Source organism: Siphateles boraxobius, unplaced genomic scaffold (assembly GCF_051911475.1).
Source record: "Siphateles boraxobius isolate OS27281-9 unplaced genomic scaffold, OSU_SipBor_1 32, whole genome shotgun sequence".
Classification (NCBI taxonomy): Eukaryota; Metazoa; Chordata; class Actinopteri; order Cypriniformes; family Leuciscidae; genus Siphateles; species Siphateles boraxobius.
Window position 1 is genome coordinate 1,464,183 of NW_027508942.1, and position 17,338 is coordinate 1,481,520.

General features: G+C 38.6%; 2 protein-coding genes across 6 annotated transcripts in view; one reads left to right on the forward strand and one right to left on the reverse strand.

The window, feature by feature from the left end:
• Window positions 1–242: 242 nt before the first annotated feature.
• Window positions 243–11,735, forward strand: blm (BLM RecQ like helicase). Of its 2 annotated transcripts, XM_077194441.1 has the most exons (23): window positions 243–330; window positions 442–597; window positions 1,243–1,303; window positions 1,394–1,985; window positions 2,111–2,240; window positions 2,368–2,468; window positions 2,556–2,676; window positions 2,976–3,715; window positions 3,824–4,000; window positions 4,299–4,417; window positions 4,495–4,608; window positions 4,681–4,779; window positions 4,958–5,106; window positions 5,661–5,767; window positions 5,854–6,014; window positions 6,165–6,360; window positions 6,643–6,833; window positions 7,067–7,211; window positions 7,337–7,536; window positions 7,646–7,841; window positions 8,134–8,256; window positions 10,928–11,129; window positions 11,441–11,735. In XM_077194441.1, exons 2-23 carry the CDS (start codon window positions 500–502, stop codon window positions 11,631–11,633), a joined length of 4,215 nt encoding a protein of 1,404 aa, XP_077050556.1. In that variant the 5' UTR covers window positions 243–330; window positions 442–499; the 3' UTR covers window positions 11,634–11,735. The 2 variants fall into 2 exon arrangements, with proteins under 2 accessions (XP_077050556.1, XP_077050555.1); XM_077194440.1 differs by having other exon boundaries at window positions 1,243–1,985.
• A 306-nt stretch (window positions 11,736–12,041) lies between these two features.
• Window positions 12,042–17,338, reverse strand: part of frmd5a (FERM domain containing 5a) — a 130,860-nt gene continuing 125,563 nt past the window's right edge. For 3 of the 4 annotated variants that reach the window (XM_077194443.1, XM_077194442.1, XM_077194447.1), the window contains one exon: window positions 12,042–16,742. In XM_077194443.1, the coding sequence (XP_077050558.1) occupies window positions 16,150–16,742 (593 nt within the window). In that variant the 3' untranslated portion in view covers window positions 12,042–16,149. The remainder of the gene's footprint in view (window positions 16,743–17,338) is intronic. The other variant, XM_077194446.1, reaches the window with a different exon arrangement.

The following is a 17,338-nucleotide window of genomic DNA, read 5'->3' on the forward strand; positions in this document are numbered from 1 at the left end:
AAATAGAAATAAATAAATAAAATAGAAAATGTTGCTGGTGTAAATCCGAAAATACTGGAAATTAATATTTTGCTAGATTTTCCTCTAAGGAGCTGCTTAGAGGAAGTGATGTTTCTTGCAGCTGTCCAATCAGAGCCAGAATCGAATACGCGGGAAGCGCGAGCTGTCCTTTCAGCGGTGTGTTATGGTGACTTTGTGTGGCGCTCATATGTTTTGTTTGTATCCGAATATCAAACTTTCATCTTTGGTGGCGGTAATTGTAAAGGAATTTTGTGCCGTTTTGTGATTTTAAGGTCCATACGATGACAGAAAGCGAGAAACAATTGCGTTGTGAGTGTTTTTGTGCTAAATAACCGAGGGTTGTAATGTCGCATTAACTCTAACGGAGCATACCTGTGTTTATTGACGTTTGTGTGTGTGTGTGTGTGTGTGTGTGTGGAGTTGATTAAATGCCATATACATGAACTACTGAGGATTTAAAGTTCATATAAATGCACACATGATGCCGAGTCTTCCTCAAAACAACCTAAAGGAGCAACTGGACCGACATAATAATGCTGCACAGAACAAGCTGTCACTGCTCAAAACAAAGCCTGGGTAAGAACTATATATCCATAGATAGATAGATAGATAGATATATAGATATTTGTGCACATAATGAACGTCATCATACAAATATCTATCTATCTATATTTGTATATAACGTTAGATATAGACTATAGTCTTGATATGTAGATAGATTGGTAACGTTAACGTTAGACAAATGGATTGAAAGATAGATAAACCGACTTGTAGATAGATGGATAGATAGTGAGATAAATGGGTAGACAGATATGTAGATAGACAGAAAGAAGTATGTCTAAAATAGTGCATTAGTAAATAAGCGTCCTCAAAGTAATAGACTTTATGGTTAAAGTAAGGGTTTTCTCTTTACAGCTCCTTTAGGACAAGATGTTTTTAAGAAATGCTTGGTTACACTTTATTTTAAGGTGTCCGTGTTACAGTGCAATTATACTTTCAAGTACTGAGTAATAATAAACTACATGTACTTACTATAGGATTAGTAATGTAATGTAATTTGGCATAAATTATAGTTATTACTAAAGTAGTTACAGGTAACATAATGGACACTGTAAAATAAAGTGTTACCAAATGCTTTCTACAAATGAAAGTGAGCTGACCATAGCAACATCCCAAATGTGTAGTTTAGGGTGTCTAACCTCTGAAAATTCCTCTGTTCAGGGGGTTTTGCTTCAAAAAGAAGTCTTCATCAGGCATCTCCAAAGTGGAAGTTCCTCAAAAGGTAAATGGTGCAAATGTCTTAGCAAACAGGAGTGTCAATGTTCTCCGCAGCTGTGAAGTAACCAAAACTCCTGTGACATTTTCACAAAAGCCTGAAAAAGTAGTGCCGAAAGTCAACTTCTTCACAGCACCCAACAGGCTGAAGACAATTACTGTTAATCCATTGGCCAACCCATTTGCTGTGAACAAAACACCTCTTGTACAATCTACCATTAAGGCGTTGCCAAAATCTGCAGCCTTGCTTAAAGATGCTACTGATGATCAAACTGTTGTTGAATTTAAGCATGACCTCTCTCAACTTTCCTTCAATGAATGGGATGATTTGGATGATTTTGAAACCCCAGTCAAGGGAAGAGTAGCATCCCCAGTTGCAGGGACCTCTGCACAAAAGCCAAGTGTATCAGACCAGAACACATCCCCAAATTCCTCTTGTGCCAAGAGTGACGAGACTACATTACACGGAGGTTCACAGGCTACAGAAACCATAACTGCCCCAAAGGACGTCCTGTCAGCGCCTAATGGAGTCAGCACAGAGCCTGCTGAGACCGAGGATTCACCCATTAAAAAAGGCAAAAGACATAAATCAGTCCAGCAAAAGGCATTACTGAGTGACACTGAGGATGAGGAAATCATCGACCGTATTTCACCTGTCATAAACCAGGAGGATTTCAAGTGTGTGACAAGTTAGTGCACCTCAATTTTATTAATGATTTAGTGTGGTTTTTTTAAGTCTTTATTTACCAAATTTTCACCTGCTAAGGAAAAAGTTGGTGTGTTTGGAAATTTATTAGCCGTGTTTGAATTGCAGCTACTGAGACAAACATCATAGATGTTGATGACAGTGAGAGTGACAACGTTTATGAAAATGATGAAGATTTCATCCCACCATCCCCTGTTCCTGAGGAGATGAGTCCCTTGGTCTCAGATAAGGAGAAAAGGTAACATACTTTCATTGATAAATTAATTTTGCCCAAAATGTTTTGTTAACTACACATCTGGCTGAAACATATGTACACTTTCTTTTCATTTTTAAATTTATTTTCCCAAAACTCTTTTGTTTTATAGGTCATCTGACTCTGTTACCCATGCTGACAAAAATGTACTACCCCATGAATCTGCTTCAAGCCTGTCATCACCCATTGATAAACCTGCCAAAGACTTAAAAGGTATCACTCATATAGGATTGCTTTGTGATCTAAAAGTTTGATATGAATGGATGTACTGTGTCTAATGTACATGTGTTTGTGATTTAGGAACTGATGATGCTCTCTTTAGTGTTATGGAGTCTATTTGTTCTCTAGTGGACACTATTCCAGAGCATGAGCTCATAGCACTGACCAGCGGTACAGAGCTATTACTGCAGAGAGCACACAGGTAAAGCAATAAAGGTGGCATTTTGCTGAGTAATAATACTTGGTTGAATTTGTTATACTGCCTTACAATAAAAATGAATTGTTAAAAAAAAAAAAAAAAATATATATATTTATATATATATTTTTTTATGATTTAAATAATCATTGCAACACTGTATTTACGTTCAACAGTTATGTGAGTGTGATGTTAATTGAATACTTTTCTATCACTATACAGTAAGTGATAGATGCCATTACTGCTTGTTACAGTATAACTACTGGTAATGACTCTCCATTACACTATCTCTGTCTTTACCACAGGAAAAGGATTCTTGCTAATGGTGCACCATACATAGCATCTCATTTAGCCCGATCAGCAACTCCATATTCTAGTCTGCTGAACAGACACAGTTTTGGAGTCACACCCTCTAGTCTGTCATCATCCATGACATCAGAAAAGGGAGGGGGTGTCAAAACAGACTTTCTGAGTCGTAAGTTCAATTCCTCTGTCATGTTTCTGCGTAATGACTCCGTATTTGAGGACTCCGACTGCATCATCAGTGGTGTTGAAACCCCTGGTGGTTCCTGGAATCCTAACTGGTCCTCAAAAACAGCAACTAGTGGGGACATCTTAAACAGGTCAAGTCCAGCTGTAAGCAAATCTGAGTCAAAGACAGATAAGTGCTTCTCAAGGTTATCCTTCAATGAAGCAAACAATCAGACTGTGGATGTAGACCAAAATGGCCTGTTTTATTCCCCCAAGAGAGTGGATTCAGGCAATAGACATGCTGAGAGCAGTGTTGAAACCTACACTGCAGTACCCAACAGTTCTCGAGCAGACACAGAGCCAGTTGATGACTTTGACATTGATGACTTTGACATTGATGATTTTGATGAGACTGACATTCCAGATTATTATGAAGAACCTTCAAGCGTCTTGGCATCAAGAGACAGCTCTGGTGCAAAAACACCATCAGTGCGGGAGGGAGGGCCTTCAAAACCATTGGAGAGAAAGACAGTCACACCAACAGCACCAAAACCTGCCAAAACACCCAACCCTGGTAAGTTTAATAATGAAATATCCCTTACCATTTATGTCATATTATTAGAGACCCATGAATTTTCTTGATGAGCAGTTTTCTGATGCGAGTGTATGTGTTGGTCTGCAGAGCCTGTGTATAGAAACCCAGCTCATGACTGCTTTAGAGGCTTCAGCTTTCCTCATAGCCCAGAGATGATGAAGATTTTCCATAAGAAGTTTGGGCTGCATCAGTTCCGCTTCAATCAGCTGGAGGCCATTAATGCTGCACTGTTAGGAGAAGACACGTTTGTACTGATGCCTACAGGTTCGTTACAAGCATAATAGCAACTAAGTCATTATGACTTAGCCTATTCAGCTTGTTTATTTTGTAGGTTAGACTAGAAATCCCAGCTCACTATGTCTTGACTACAACTATATTATATTTATTAGCTGTATAAATTATATTAATGGTTTTACGCACACACCCAATATATAATATATATATAATATATATGTGTGTGTGTTAAATCATTGTGCTGTCCTTTTTCTTTCTATGTTTTTTAAAATACCATACATTTTTAAAGTGTTTTGTAATGATGAAAAGTTTCACATCTCCATTTCAGGTGGTGGTAAAAGTCTCTGCTATCAGCTTCCTGCTTGTATCTCTGCTGGGGTGACTGTAGTCATATCTCCTCTACGGTCTCTAATTGTTGACCAGGTCCAAAAACTCACCACATTAGATGTAAGTCCTTCTTTACCTTATGCACAATGATTTTCTCTACTTGAAACAGTTGCTTACTGTGCAGTTTTGTGTTATAGATTTGTGCAACTAGTTTATCAGGGGAAAAAAAAGATAGTGAGGCTTCACGGATCTATATGCAGTTGTCTAAGAAGGATCCTCCCATCAAACTGCTTTATGCCACTCCTGAGAAGGTGAGTTTCAAACTAGACAAGTGTTTTGCGTGCATGTCAACCACCGTTGAAATGTGGTGCTTTTGTTCTCAGGTGTGTGCAAGTGGACGAATGATTAGTGCACTTCAGAATCTGTTTGAAAGAGGTTTGCTGGCTCGCTTAGTCATTGATGAGGCCCATTGCGTCAGTCAGGTAAACTTGTTTATAAATTGTACGGTGCAACAAGAACAGTGAAAAATTTGTGATTTTAATAATTTAGGTTAGAATGTCTTTGTGTTCATTTACAAAATTTACTTTTTTGTAAAAATGTTAACCAATAGTGTGGCACTATCCATACAAAAATTGTAAAAATGATCTAATTCTCCCTTAGTGGGGTCATGATTTCAGGCCAGACTACAAGCGCTTGCATGAGCTCAGGCGGATGTTTCCCAAGGTTCCTGTAATGGCACTGACAGCCACAGCTACTCCTAGAGTTCAGAAAGACATTCTTAACCAGCTAGCAATGACCCGTCCTCAGGTGTAAGTCTTCTTCCTCACTCACATTTTTCTGCCATTTCATATGTGTAAAAGCATTTATAATATAGGACATTGTATTCTGATTAATGTTACTGACATTAGACATTGATTATAATATGGATACATTATTATTTTGAAACTCACATTCCTTCAAAAATACTGTACAAAGTAACATGTTCACATATTAATTAAAAGGCCAAGTGATCGTCCTCACAGGGGAGGGGACCACTAAAAAGTTTGGGCTCAGTACAAACTTTCAGTATAAACTTTTAGTAAGCAAGGACACATTAATTTGCTCAAAAGAGACATTAAAGACATTTACATTTATAATGTACATTTCTATCTCAAATAAATGCTATTCAGAGAATCCTGAAAAAATATATACGTTTTCACAAAAATAAGCAGCATAACTCAATATTATTAATTAATATTAATATAAATAAGAATCTCAAAAACGTTTAAAAAAATCTTCAGACTTTTAAACTTTACAAACAGTAGTGCATGAGATGTATGTATGCTTTGATACATATATATATACATTGATAATGTTTTCACAGATTCACAATGAGCTTTAACAGGCACAATCTCAAATACTTCGTTTTGCCAAAAAAGCCCAAGAAGGTTGGTGAGGAATGCATTCAGTGGATTAAGAAATATTACCCACGTGAGTGCTGTCCGGATTAAATCTTTAGCTCATAAATTTTCACCCCAGCATGGAGACCCTGTAAACCATGTTGACTGTATGTGTAGGCGACTCGGGGATTGTGTACTGTTTGTCTCGTAATGACTGCGACACTCTGGCTGACAGTCTTCAGAGGGCTGGGATTGCAGCGCAGGCTTATCACGCTGGCCTGAGTGACAGTGACAGGGAATATGTCCAAAACAAATGGATCAACCAGGATGGCTGCCAGGTGAGGCACCCAGTTCTTACAATTTTGAACCAAAATGACTGTTACTTTAAAACATGGACCAGCTCTTTTGATTAGAAATGTTGTGTTTTTGTATTTATGTTCCCACAAATACCACTATTTATTTTTTAACAATTCATCTTTTGTTTTTAGGTTATGTGCGCTACCATTGCATTTGGTATGGGTATCGATAAGCCTGATGTGCGTTATGTGATCCATGCCAGTCTGCCCAAGTCAATGGAGGGCTACTACCAGGAGTCAGGCAGAGCTGGTCGAGATGGAGAGATTTCCCACTGCGTCCTCTTCTATTCCTACACTGATGTTATCCGGATCAAGAGACTCATTGCTAGTATGTACTAGCTTTTGTGTAGTCTTGCATTGAAGCTAGGATGTAAATATTGATGGCTTAATCGTAAACAATCACTTGTAACACTAAAGTATTAAAACTAAGCAAGACATAGAAACACAACAGAACTAAATTTGTTGTGCTGTAAAATGACATGTTTTAGGGTGCTTCACATAATGAAAATGTTCAAAACATGAATGTGGAATACTAAAATCCAGACACTATTATACAGTCGTTAACCTGTCTGTGTAAGCGTGGCCTACATAACAGTTAATATAATTGCAGTGGATAAAGATGGCAACCAGCAATCCAAAGCCACCCACATCAACAACCTTCACAGCATGGTGCATTTCTGTGAGAATGTGGCCGAGTGCAGGAGGATCCAGTTGCTGGCTTACTTTGGCGAGCACACGTTTAATACAAGCTTCTGTAAAGAACATCCTGAGGTCATCTGTGACAATTGTGCCAGACCACATGTAAGACCATCATCAAATCAGTTCATTCTTTACAGCGTTCATTATACAAATGTAATGCTTAATAATAAACTGTATAATTATACACATCCATTGCTTTAAATTGTATTACGTTTGCTTGCCTAACAAGTTAATCGACTAATTATTTACTTAAGAGCATGAACATTTTGAATATGCCATTATAAATTAATTACAGATACAAATTCAAATTCATGCATCTTAATACTTACCTCCAGAAATATAAATCAAGAAATGTCACCGATGATGTGAAGAAGATTGCGAGGTTTGTGCAGGAGAACTGTGAGAAGGTTGGAAACCGATATGGCAAATCCGCCCAGCAGAACAGGCTTACCCTCAACATGCTGGTCGAGATATTTCTGGGTAAGAAGTCATAAATGATAGTGCGAATACTACTATGAATATCTTTTGCTTCATACAGTGCTTGAGATTTAATGCCTGTCAGGATGGCTGATCCAGGGCTCAATAAGAATATCTCTGTGCGGCAGGCTCCAAAAGTGCTCGGATCCAGTCCGGAATGTTTGGAGTAGGAGCGGCTTATTCCAAACACAATGCTGAGAGGCTCTTTAAGAAACTGGTGCTGGATAGTGTTCTGATGGAGGACCTGTACATCACTGTCAACGGGCAGGCAGTGGCCTATATATCTGCAGGGCCTAAAGCTATGGCTGTACTGAATGGCTGCATGCAGGTAAGACTATAAATATAATAATACTTTATTTCTCCTGTGACACTGCTTTTTTATGCTCAATACTAATGTATGCTCTATGCAAAATCTGTAATGACTATCCCCATTGCAGGTTGAATTTCTTGAGACTGAGAGTGCATCCAGCATTAGAAAGCACAAAGCCTCCGTGACTGAGAATGTGTCTAAGAGAGAAGAGATGGTTAAAAAGTGTCTGCAGGAACTCAATGATCTGTGCAAGAAGTTGGGCAAAGTCTTCGGCATTCATTACTACAACATTTTCTCCACAGCCACACTCAAAAAGATTGCTGGTTAGCAAATTTTCATAATATATAATGAAATGTGTAAATGGTATATACACACACACACACACACACACACACACACACACACACACATACACATACATGTGTGTATATATATATATATATATATATATATACACAACTTTCAGCACATTTATGATTTTTTTTTTTTTTACAAGCAGATTTACATAGTGTTACTGGGATGAAACACTTCATTAACCCAAAGCAATTAATCCCCTTCCCTTTTCACAGCCACATGTGCTCTGTATTAAATGAATTGTGATGTGTTTCTGTGCAGAGACCCTCTCGGCTGATCCGGAGGTGCTGTTGCAGATTGACGGTGTGACCGAAGACAAACTGGAGAAGTATGGCGCTGAGGTTATTGAACTGCTGCAGAAGTACGCCGAGTGGCAGCTGCCTGGTGAGGGTCTGACAACACATACTCATCTACGCATAGATTATATCCCCAAGATGAACGCTTTCCCTGACACACTACGTTACAATAATCCATCCTAGCCTGAACCTTGTTTTAGAGACTAGTAACCTGAATGGATGATCACAGACCAAAACTGAGGTAAATGCAAATGTGCTTCTTTCTTAAAGTGCGGTCACATTGCCCGTGAAATTTCACCAAACAGGTAGAAATCCAATAATTTCAATTGGAATCCACACAATCAAGAATTCAGTCTCAGGGCCAAGTTGGTCAACTGATTTCTATTGAAAAGTTGCTTGGTTTGAAAGTGATGACTTTGTGAGCTGTGCTTCATACAGTATATTGCTACACTATTGACAATGGACTTTTTTTGCTAATGTAGCTGCAACTTAAATCCCTCCATTGAGATTTACGCAACTACCACTTTGTCGCTTCAAAGAGATTCTAAAACGAATCCATAAGAATCGATCGGTTCAGTAAAAATTTTCTGAAGAGACTCGATCGCTTTATATGATGAACAGATTGAATGTAGGCTTTTATTCACATAAAACATTGATCGGCAAACATAAACAGAAGCTCAACCGTACTTGATGTGCGAAAACAAAACTCATTGGTTCTTGCACGTAAAGCGAATATGCTTGAACTTCCGTTAAAGATGCATTTTGTAATATTTAGGAAGATTTGTAAACAGAAATGCAATATAATATACATAACTATGTTTTCAGTGGTGTATAAAGACCTTAATTAATAAATGTTTTTATTACCATTATGTAATTACCGAATATCTTCTACCATTATGTAGGGCTTCAAATCGAATTGAATCGTAAATCGAGTTTTTTCAAAAAATCACAGATTTTTTTAGGGGAAAAAAATCACCCAGCTCTACCATTATGTTTTAATGAGCCATTTTTATCTACATGCACCACGGGTCCCCTTACATTGAAATGCGGCAACATGTTTTTACAGTGGCCCTAAACGGACAAACGCGTTTCGTCAATATGTTGTTCTTCATGCAAAGAAGCTAGCTAAAGTCGGCGAATAAAACACTGACACGATGAACAAGTAACAATAATATTCGCAATAACATCGTTTTACTGAATAATTTCTGAAATTTAATTTCTTAATTTATCTTTGTAAAGAAACCTCATTGCTTAACTGGCTACTCTCTGCTGTCTCAGACGACATCTCCTGTCGGCGACCGTAACTTTTGATTTTTGCAATTCGTAACCTCACAACTAGATGCCGCTAAAAATCACACACTGCACCTTTAACGTATCTAGAGCTGCCCCCTGTTGTCTAAACGTTAGTCCACAAGAAAAGGGTTAGTCTACCAAATTTTAATTAGTCTGTTAGTCCCAGAAAAAAAACTTCACAGGAATTGGGAAGACAGATCGTTAACCGTTATTGACCTCAGATATGGCTTATCATTTGAAACATGCAAGTAGTAGCCTCTCTACATGGCTGCTTGCTCAAACGTTAACCTAAATAAATGTGTGCTATTTTTAGGTGAATATCCAAGGGAGTGAGTCTGTAAGCTAAATTAGTACCGTGCTTACTGCATGCTTAGCTTAACATGCATTTCTCACTTAAGGCGGATCCGCTGTACTGTAGAGGTAATGAGTCGGCGTAATCAATTAAAATTGATTAGTTTTAAACTCTTTATGAACTTTTTGTTACATGTCAGACCGGGGTGGTTCAAAATAATTCCTTGGTTACTAATTTGTTAAATAGAACTTTATTATATTACTTAATAACCTAACTAATTACACTAGTCGGACTGTTCAGCTCTGTTTCAGACTGATACCTCCGGTTCATTCAAGCTGGTCCTCATCCTTAACACATGCCTTTTACAGTTGCAGAAAATACTTTTCACTTATCTGGATTGAAGCAGCAAACATTCCGTGTAAAAGTAAAAAAATGACATTACATGTAGCAGCTATGAATCAAATAAACTTATTATAAATAATGTTGTGTTCTGACCTTGACAACCCAATTGCATTTTACTGCAAACTTGCGACTAGTCAACTTTCTAAAGAAGGTGCAATCGCTTGTTTGCTAAGAGTCAGGTCGGGACTCCAACATTAACACACCGACAGCATTGTATTCAGAATATAAAATATTTTTTTAGCTCTTTTTAATGTGTGATTATGAAAAGGTGTTCACGAGATACAAACCTTTCGTGAACTTGTGAATTTCGCCAGCCGTCTTCTCTGCCCCAAATAGGCCGAGCTTCCACGCTTCCAGGGATGAACTTGTGACACGGTGTGCACGGAGGATAGGGGCTTTGTGTGTGTGTGTTTGAGAGAGAGAGAGAGAGAGAGAGAAAGACGCGTGAGTGACAGAGACGGAGGGAGAGCAGGGAAAGGAAATGCAGCTGAACGAATAAGCTGCGTTTTAAATAGCGTAAAAAAAAAAAGAATAACGAAACGCAATATGTGGCAGCTGGTGTTGATTCTGTGGCGCACCGCCACAAATTAGTCTATGTGTGGGAAACACTATAATATAATATTACAGATGACCAGAGATAAGGCGTAGAGTTTTGATTTGGATAGTTCTGCCTATAAACTTGCTTTGAGAAACAGATCATATATCCGCTAGCTCAAAACAGAAACCTATAAAGTAGCTGGAGAGACATGATGTTCTCACACTCCCTCTGCAGCTGAGGCGCAGGCCGAGAGTTCAGGATGGATTGACACAGCAAGAGGCCATCAGAATGAAGATGATGATGACGATGAAGGTGACATCACATCAACCTATTTCAGAAGCACCTCTGGACGAGGAGCAAAGAGAAAGCAAGAGTCTTACTCCAGAAAACCCAAAAGAAGGAAAGGTTCCAGTGGCCAGAACTCCTCCACTAAAGGGTCAGTATGTTTGTTACAGCAGAAGCATCACTGTCTCCTCTCCACCAGTAAGCTGGTGTGTGGTGGGCGTTCTGGCGAAATATGGCTGCCGTCGCATCATCCAGGTGATTCTGCACATTAGTGGTGGAGGAGGAGATTCCCTTTTCCATTTTAAGTGCTTTGAGTACTCAGAAAAGCGCTATAAAAATGTAACTTAACATAATTTTACATAATTAATGTAAATTATTTATTATTATTATTGTTGGATTGTGTAGACTTCCATATCGGCTTTATGAAAACAAATGAACTACCCCTTTCCACCCTTATTGTAGTGGATACAGCAATAACCGGTCTTCATCAAGAGGAGGAAGAGGAGGAGGATACAGGGGTGCGAGCCGGAGTGCAGGCAGGGGTTCCAGGCCCTCTCCGTCAGTCCCAGCAGCGAAGAGGCCCGGCTTCATGGCTTTGCCCACCCCCCAGACTGCTGCTCGTCCATTTCTCAAACCATCATTCTCTCACCTCTAGAAACAGAGTATTTCCACTGGGAATATCAAGTAAATTTACCTTGTTGATACTTGTATACATTTTATACACAGATTTTTAATAAATATTTTGTTTTGTGGGCTATATGCATTTTAGTTGCGACATTTAACCAAACACATTTGTTTTTAAATATGAACTCCTGTGCTTCATAAAAAACAACAACAACGGAAAACCTTATTATTGCCCCATCTCTTATAGGTTGATATGTGTGAGGTCAGTTTAATCTGCAATGCGTTTTTAAAAAATATATTTATTAGGGGGAAATGCCAGTGAAACAGTGATGCCGTTTTATTCATGGAAATGGTCCTATTTTAACATTGGAGTGGTAAAAAGTGGAATTAGATCTGATTAATTATACATCCAGAACTATAAACCACAAGATGCCTCAAACACTTTTGAATGTTTATTTCAAGTTTGAATATTTCCATGGCACCAGTTACAAGGGACTACCAGCGAAACAATTTCTTATACCATTTTCATGGAAGGTTTCCTACAGTACAAAGATGATTTTGGAATGAATCTGACTTAACAGGAACTTCTTTTGGCACATAAATTTTGTATGTATTTTAATATTTATATATTAAGGAACCAAACAGCGACCTCTAGTCCCAAACAGAAAAGATGCAGATTACAGAAAAACACCCACAGACACATCTATGCATAAACAAATGTGCATGTATATGCATAGCTGTTGAAGGGACTGTGGGGGCTGGCAAGGTGACAGAAGCACAGTACAGTAAACGAAGCATTTGGCCAACTCTGATCTTTACTGGATCTCAGCGCCATAGTAGATCTTAAAGCTACGGTTCAGGTGAAGTCAGATTTTACCAAATAATTTCGGAATTTGTATGCAAGGATGTAAGGAGCATTCATTCTGATGACGACGAAATTTCTGGTAGAATGATTTCAGAACTGAACCTAGTCGATCTGAGAGATCACACAAGTGCTGTCTAATGCGAGCGGTTCATTAAATTACCTCTAGCATCTCCTTAATGAACATGGAGGGCATTCTGACCTTACTTGGAATGAGCTCCTAATCTCTAAAACTCGAACTCTTAAAGAGCAGCTGCCAGTCAGTACGATTTAACAACTGTAAACCAGAATCTAACAGCTGTAGCAAACAATAACAGATCTTGAACATTAAAATCACCATCTTTAATAGGCTGATCGGGATCGCTTGAAGCCGTAACATTTTGTACATGCTGTCAAGGTATATTTTAAGCCAGTGAAGTGCTTTATCTGCGGTGTACAGTATTACTCCTGAAAGTCTGCTTTTCATTTTATAATTGTCATGGCAAGTGTTCAACTCTATGCATACACTTGCATACTAAGAAGCATACATATCCTTTGATACAAAGTCCACAGAGAGACCTTGTGAAATAACCCAGTTAGTTTACAGAAATTATGAACCAATTTAGCTGACAATTGTCCTTTACCGGACCCTTGCATTCATCACAGTCAAACCTGGCCATTCAATATAGTACAGGAAAACTGTCTAGAGACAAAAGTATAAAGTAGAAGTTCACAAGGACTCCTTGTGTAGCAATTGCCCTTGATCTACAAGACCAGGAAGGACTCCGTGCTAGTTTGTGCAATAGGATTCGAAGGACAAAGAGAAGAGTAAAACCTCAGAACAACGGCACACTGTCGGTTCAGGATCCAAACAAGTTGAGTGCTCACGATGAGTATAAAATTTATCAATTTTGGGCAATAAACGTCATTATAAAATTAGCTTTTTAGTTAAAATCGCAATTTTGCGTTTAACTCAACGAAATGGATTCATTCCCAGCTCCTTAGAAAACATCAGGTAGTCTGACTTGCTACACAACAGCACAAAAACCACCTAAAAGATTCATTTAAATTATTATATAATTCAGGTTATTGCTTTTTGAATGGCGCTGCCATACAGGACTGACCAATGAGGCTACATAATGCTGTCAATGAGTAAAATCCGATCAAAACTTCAATTAGCTTCATCAAAACCATTACTGGCCTTCCAAGCATGTTTTTTTTTCTCTAAACAAAATCAATTCATCGATATATATCAATAAAACCGATCATCAATGGCATGCAGATACCAACCAGAGCAAGACCATTGTATTATTGTACTGCGAAAAACAGCTGTTCAATCAGGTTCTATAAAAATATAAATGGACTTAAGCCACCACAATGCTTGGCACATCAGAGATGTTCTAAATGCATGCATGAATGCTTCTCAAGGTTAGAGACATGCATAACTCCGATGGCTCTCTCTCTTCCATGTGTTAGCGGTTTTAAGCAATTTCTGCTACAGTTTTCCATGCACCTCATGTTTGCTTGTTGTAGCTTAAACAGGTTTCAGCTCCTGTAGTCAGTGGAAGACAGCAGTTCTATGAAATGATTATAAAGACATTATAGTCAGCCACTTCCTAAAACACATCTCAGCCATTCTTTTTGTTCACTAGCACCATAGTGATTCTGGCCTCACAACAGCATTTTGATTAGTTGATCGAAGCATGTTCATTTAAAATAACTGCTAGTTCATTTAAAATAGATAACTAGTAAAGCCAAGCTTGTGAGCTGCCACAAACTAATGCTGTTTATCGTAGTGAGAATACCAATGTAAGATCTAAAACAAAACTTACTATGGTAATTACCACTGGCTGTTACTTGTCTCTTTTTCGCTGTAGACAAAAATAAGTCTGCTCTGTCTGTGTTTTCTATTCACTTCCTCTATCTTCTGCTTTCTCAAATTCAGTAGCATTTTCAAAGGGGAAGAGATAGATGGTGTGCGGTCAAATAAAACCCCTGCCCTGCTGGCATGCCACTGGAAGAATCGTTTGTCTTTAAATAAATACTATAGGCTAATCAGGACATAGTGTACTAAAGACTAAACCTGGCCTTCTGGTACATATTGCCAAAAACATCAATTGTTCAAATATGAGTGCACACACACACACACACACACACAAACATACACTCAGAGTCTTTTGGGTAAACTGTATAAAGCGATCAGTATTGTTCAAATGCTGGGCCTTTACCAATTTACAAAGTGCCGGGATGGTTTACTCATTACTGGTTAAGTTGGAAATGGATTGTGGATGTGGATAAAAATCTTTCTCGTGCCTCCCTTGACGGAAACGCCATAGATTCTAGACCTCATCTGAAACACAGAGCTAAAAAAGGTATAATTTAATTTTCAATAACAAAATAACATTTCAGTTTCTGTTAAAATATACATGGAAAAACTGTTGATATATTAGGAAACTAACTACTTTTTGTACAAAAAGTACAGCATTGTTATTGTATTTAAGAATAATCATAGCATGATATCCACAAAATACAAACTTAAGAGCAAGGCTGATATGGAATTCAAAAAAAAAAATACTTTATACAATAGGATTTCTTTCTATTGAGAGACTCAGGATGAAAAATTATAATAATAAAGCAAATGCACATAGTCATGAAAAAACAATTATGTACTTATTTCTTAAAAATCAAACCCTTACAGTATTGCACATCTACTGTAGCTAGACTGGATCTATGGGTGCTAGTTGCTTTTAAATCAGTCATGAGAACTTCTTTAACATATATCGACACTATCGGGTCACATAAAAGAACACAATTTATAACAATTAAATTTTCTGTATCCATAAGAAAGAACCCTTTTAAAATGATTTCTACTTCACAGCTTGCTACCGCCTAAACACAATTATATTCCTAAAACATATTTGACACCCTAAATCTCAAGCCACCAAATACAGAACTCAAATGTACCCATCAATTTTATTCAAATAACATCATTTCCAGTCTTTCCTCAGGTCTCGCTTTCAAAATAACTTGCACATTCTTACCTTACATATAACCCACTGCTGATCTGATCGTCGATGTGGTCAATTATAGCAGCCTTCAGAAAATTACTAAGAGTTAAATGACGAATGGACATGAATTATGCATAAACTCAGAAAAGGTTTTCCACGTTCTCACGCTCTCCAAACCCACTATACTGAACCAACTTGCAGTCTCTCTAGACTTAACGCACCACATTCTTTAATAAGACTTTAATCATTTTTATTGTAAAATAAATATAAATGAAGGCAACATTTTCTTGTTGCAACAAAATATTTCATATTCCCTTTTTAAGGAATAATATAATCTTCTAAAGTCTTTGAATTAAGTTTTGTTTGTTTTTTTGATTTGTTTTTTTGTAAAAATAAAATACCTGAAATGACCTGAAATCCAAAAAAAGGAAACGAAAAACCAAAAAAAATGTCTTTGTAAAAAAAGAAGAAAAAATAAAGGTGTAAAAATGGGTGGGGGAGAAAGAACTAAAAGTGGAAGAGAAGAGGAGCTGTGGGCCTGGTGGTCCATCGTGTATCAGCAGGAGTGTCATGAAAGAAGCTGGGTTCATGGGACAGGTCGGTGCCCTCCGCCTCTCCTCTCTCTCTCTCTCTCTCCACGTGTTTAGCGTCTTCTCGACCCCAACAAGGGAGGCTTTACAAGCTTTAGTGCCTCATTTTCACTTGTTAATGAGCAGCCCGCCCACCCAGCGGAGCTTGCAGGCAAACCACCGTCTGAGGGGACAAAAGTATTCGTAATGGAACTGCTCAAACTCGGGGGTCTGGCGGATATCACGTAAAAATGCAATGTCAAGGTCGGACTCAGTAAGGATGATGAGAAGGAGGAGCAAGACAAAGAGGAGTCCAATGGTCACAAGGAGCAGACGGAGTACACTTAAAACAAACTTATTCACCTGTTCCGTCTCGCTGAGCGTGGCCTCCCCGCCTGCGCTCTTCAAGGGGCCTGTCGCCCTACCGTCCGCTCCTAACTCGGCCAGGTCTCCCACACTGGGCGTTCCCGCCTCCGACTCTTTCTCCTCCTCGATGCTGCAGGGGGCGCCATTGATCTGGCGTGAGACTGCCAGCTCCAGGCTGTGCTCGGCCACCGGTGTGGGCAGAACGCTGTCAGAGGGACTGTAGGTCTCGTCGGAGATGACCGCCGTCCCGTCGCCGGAGTCCATCACATGGCTGCGCGAACGTGACATGAAGGAGTCTCCGTGGGACACGGAGCGCACTGGAGTGGAGTGAGCGCTGTCCCGCAAGGATTCCAGACCTGGACAGTAGGAAGGGGAAAGATAAAAGAGAGAGAAAAGGGCAACTTAATGATTCATAAATTATAAAAAGTGATTTCTGTCACAGGGTCTACATCAGGTGGAAGCGGTGCAACGGGATAAAAGCAGATATAAACCATTATAATCAGTGATGCTGTCTACACTGGATGCGACACGACAAATTCCCGACAGTAAACTGATGCCTCGTTTATATTTCTGACACACTTCAAGACTTGCACTACTTCTGACATGAAGAACAAAAGGATTTGTCACGTCCAGTGTAGACACAGTGTTACGTTGAGTCCAAAATCACGTACTGTCTGAGTAGGTACTACATTTGAATTTGAATTTACCTTGCGACTGTTAAAAATGCATGTTATATATAGTATGAATATGGGTAGCATGAATGGAATTAGGACATACTACATCCGCCATGTTGTTATTGTCACGTGACCTACTATCGTCAGTTGCCAGTTACAAAATAGATAGGGTGAAATTCTTCTCATGCCAACTTTAACATGCTTTAGACTTACAATACATAGGCTACAATGCTACATCGTATAAGAAGTATGTCGGATATACAATAATCACGAAAAAT

Bases quoted from the DNA above. Each gene is read 5' to 3' on its own strand.
- blm (XM_077194440.1), top strand. From the start codon at position 500: ATGATGCCGAGTCTTCCTCAAAACAACCTAAAGGAGCAACTGGACCGA. The intron at 2,469-2,555 runs GTATCACTCATA...TTTGTGATTTAG, and splicing joins ACCTGCCAAAGACTTAAAAG to GAACTGATGATGCTCTCTTT. The intron at 7,842-8,133 runs GTTAGCAAATTT...GTTTCTGTGCAG, and splicing joins CACACTCAAAAAGATTGCTG to AGACCCTCTCGGCTGATCCG.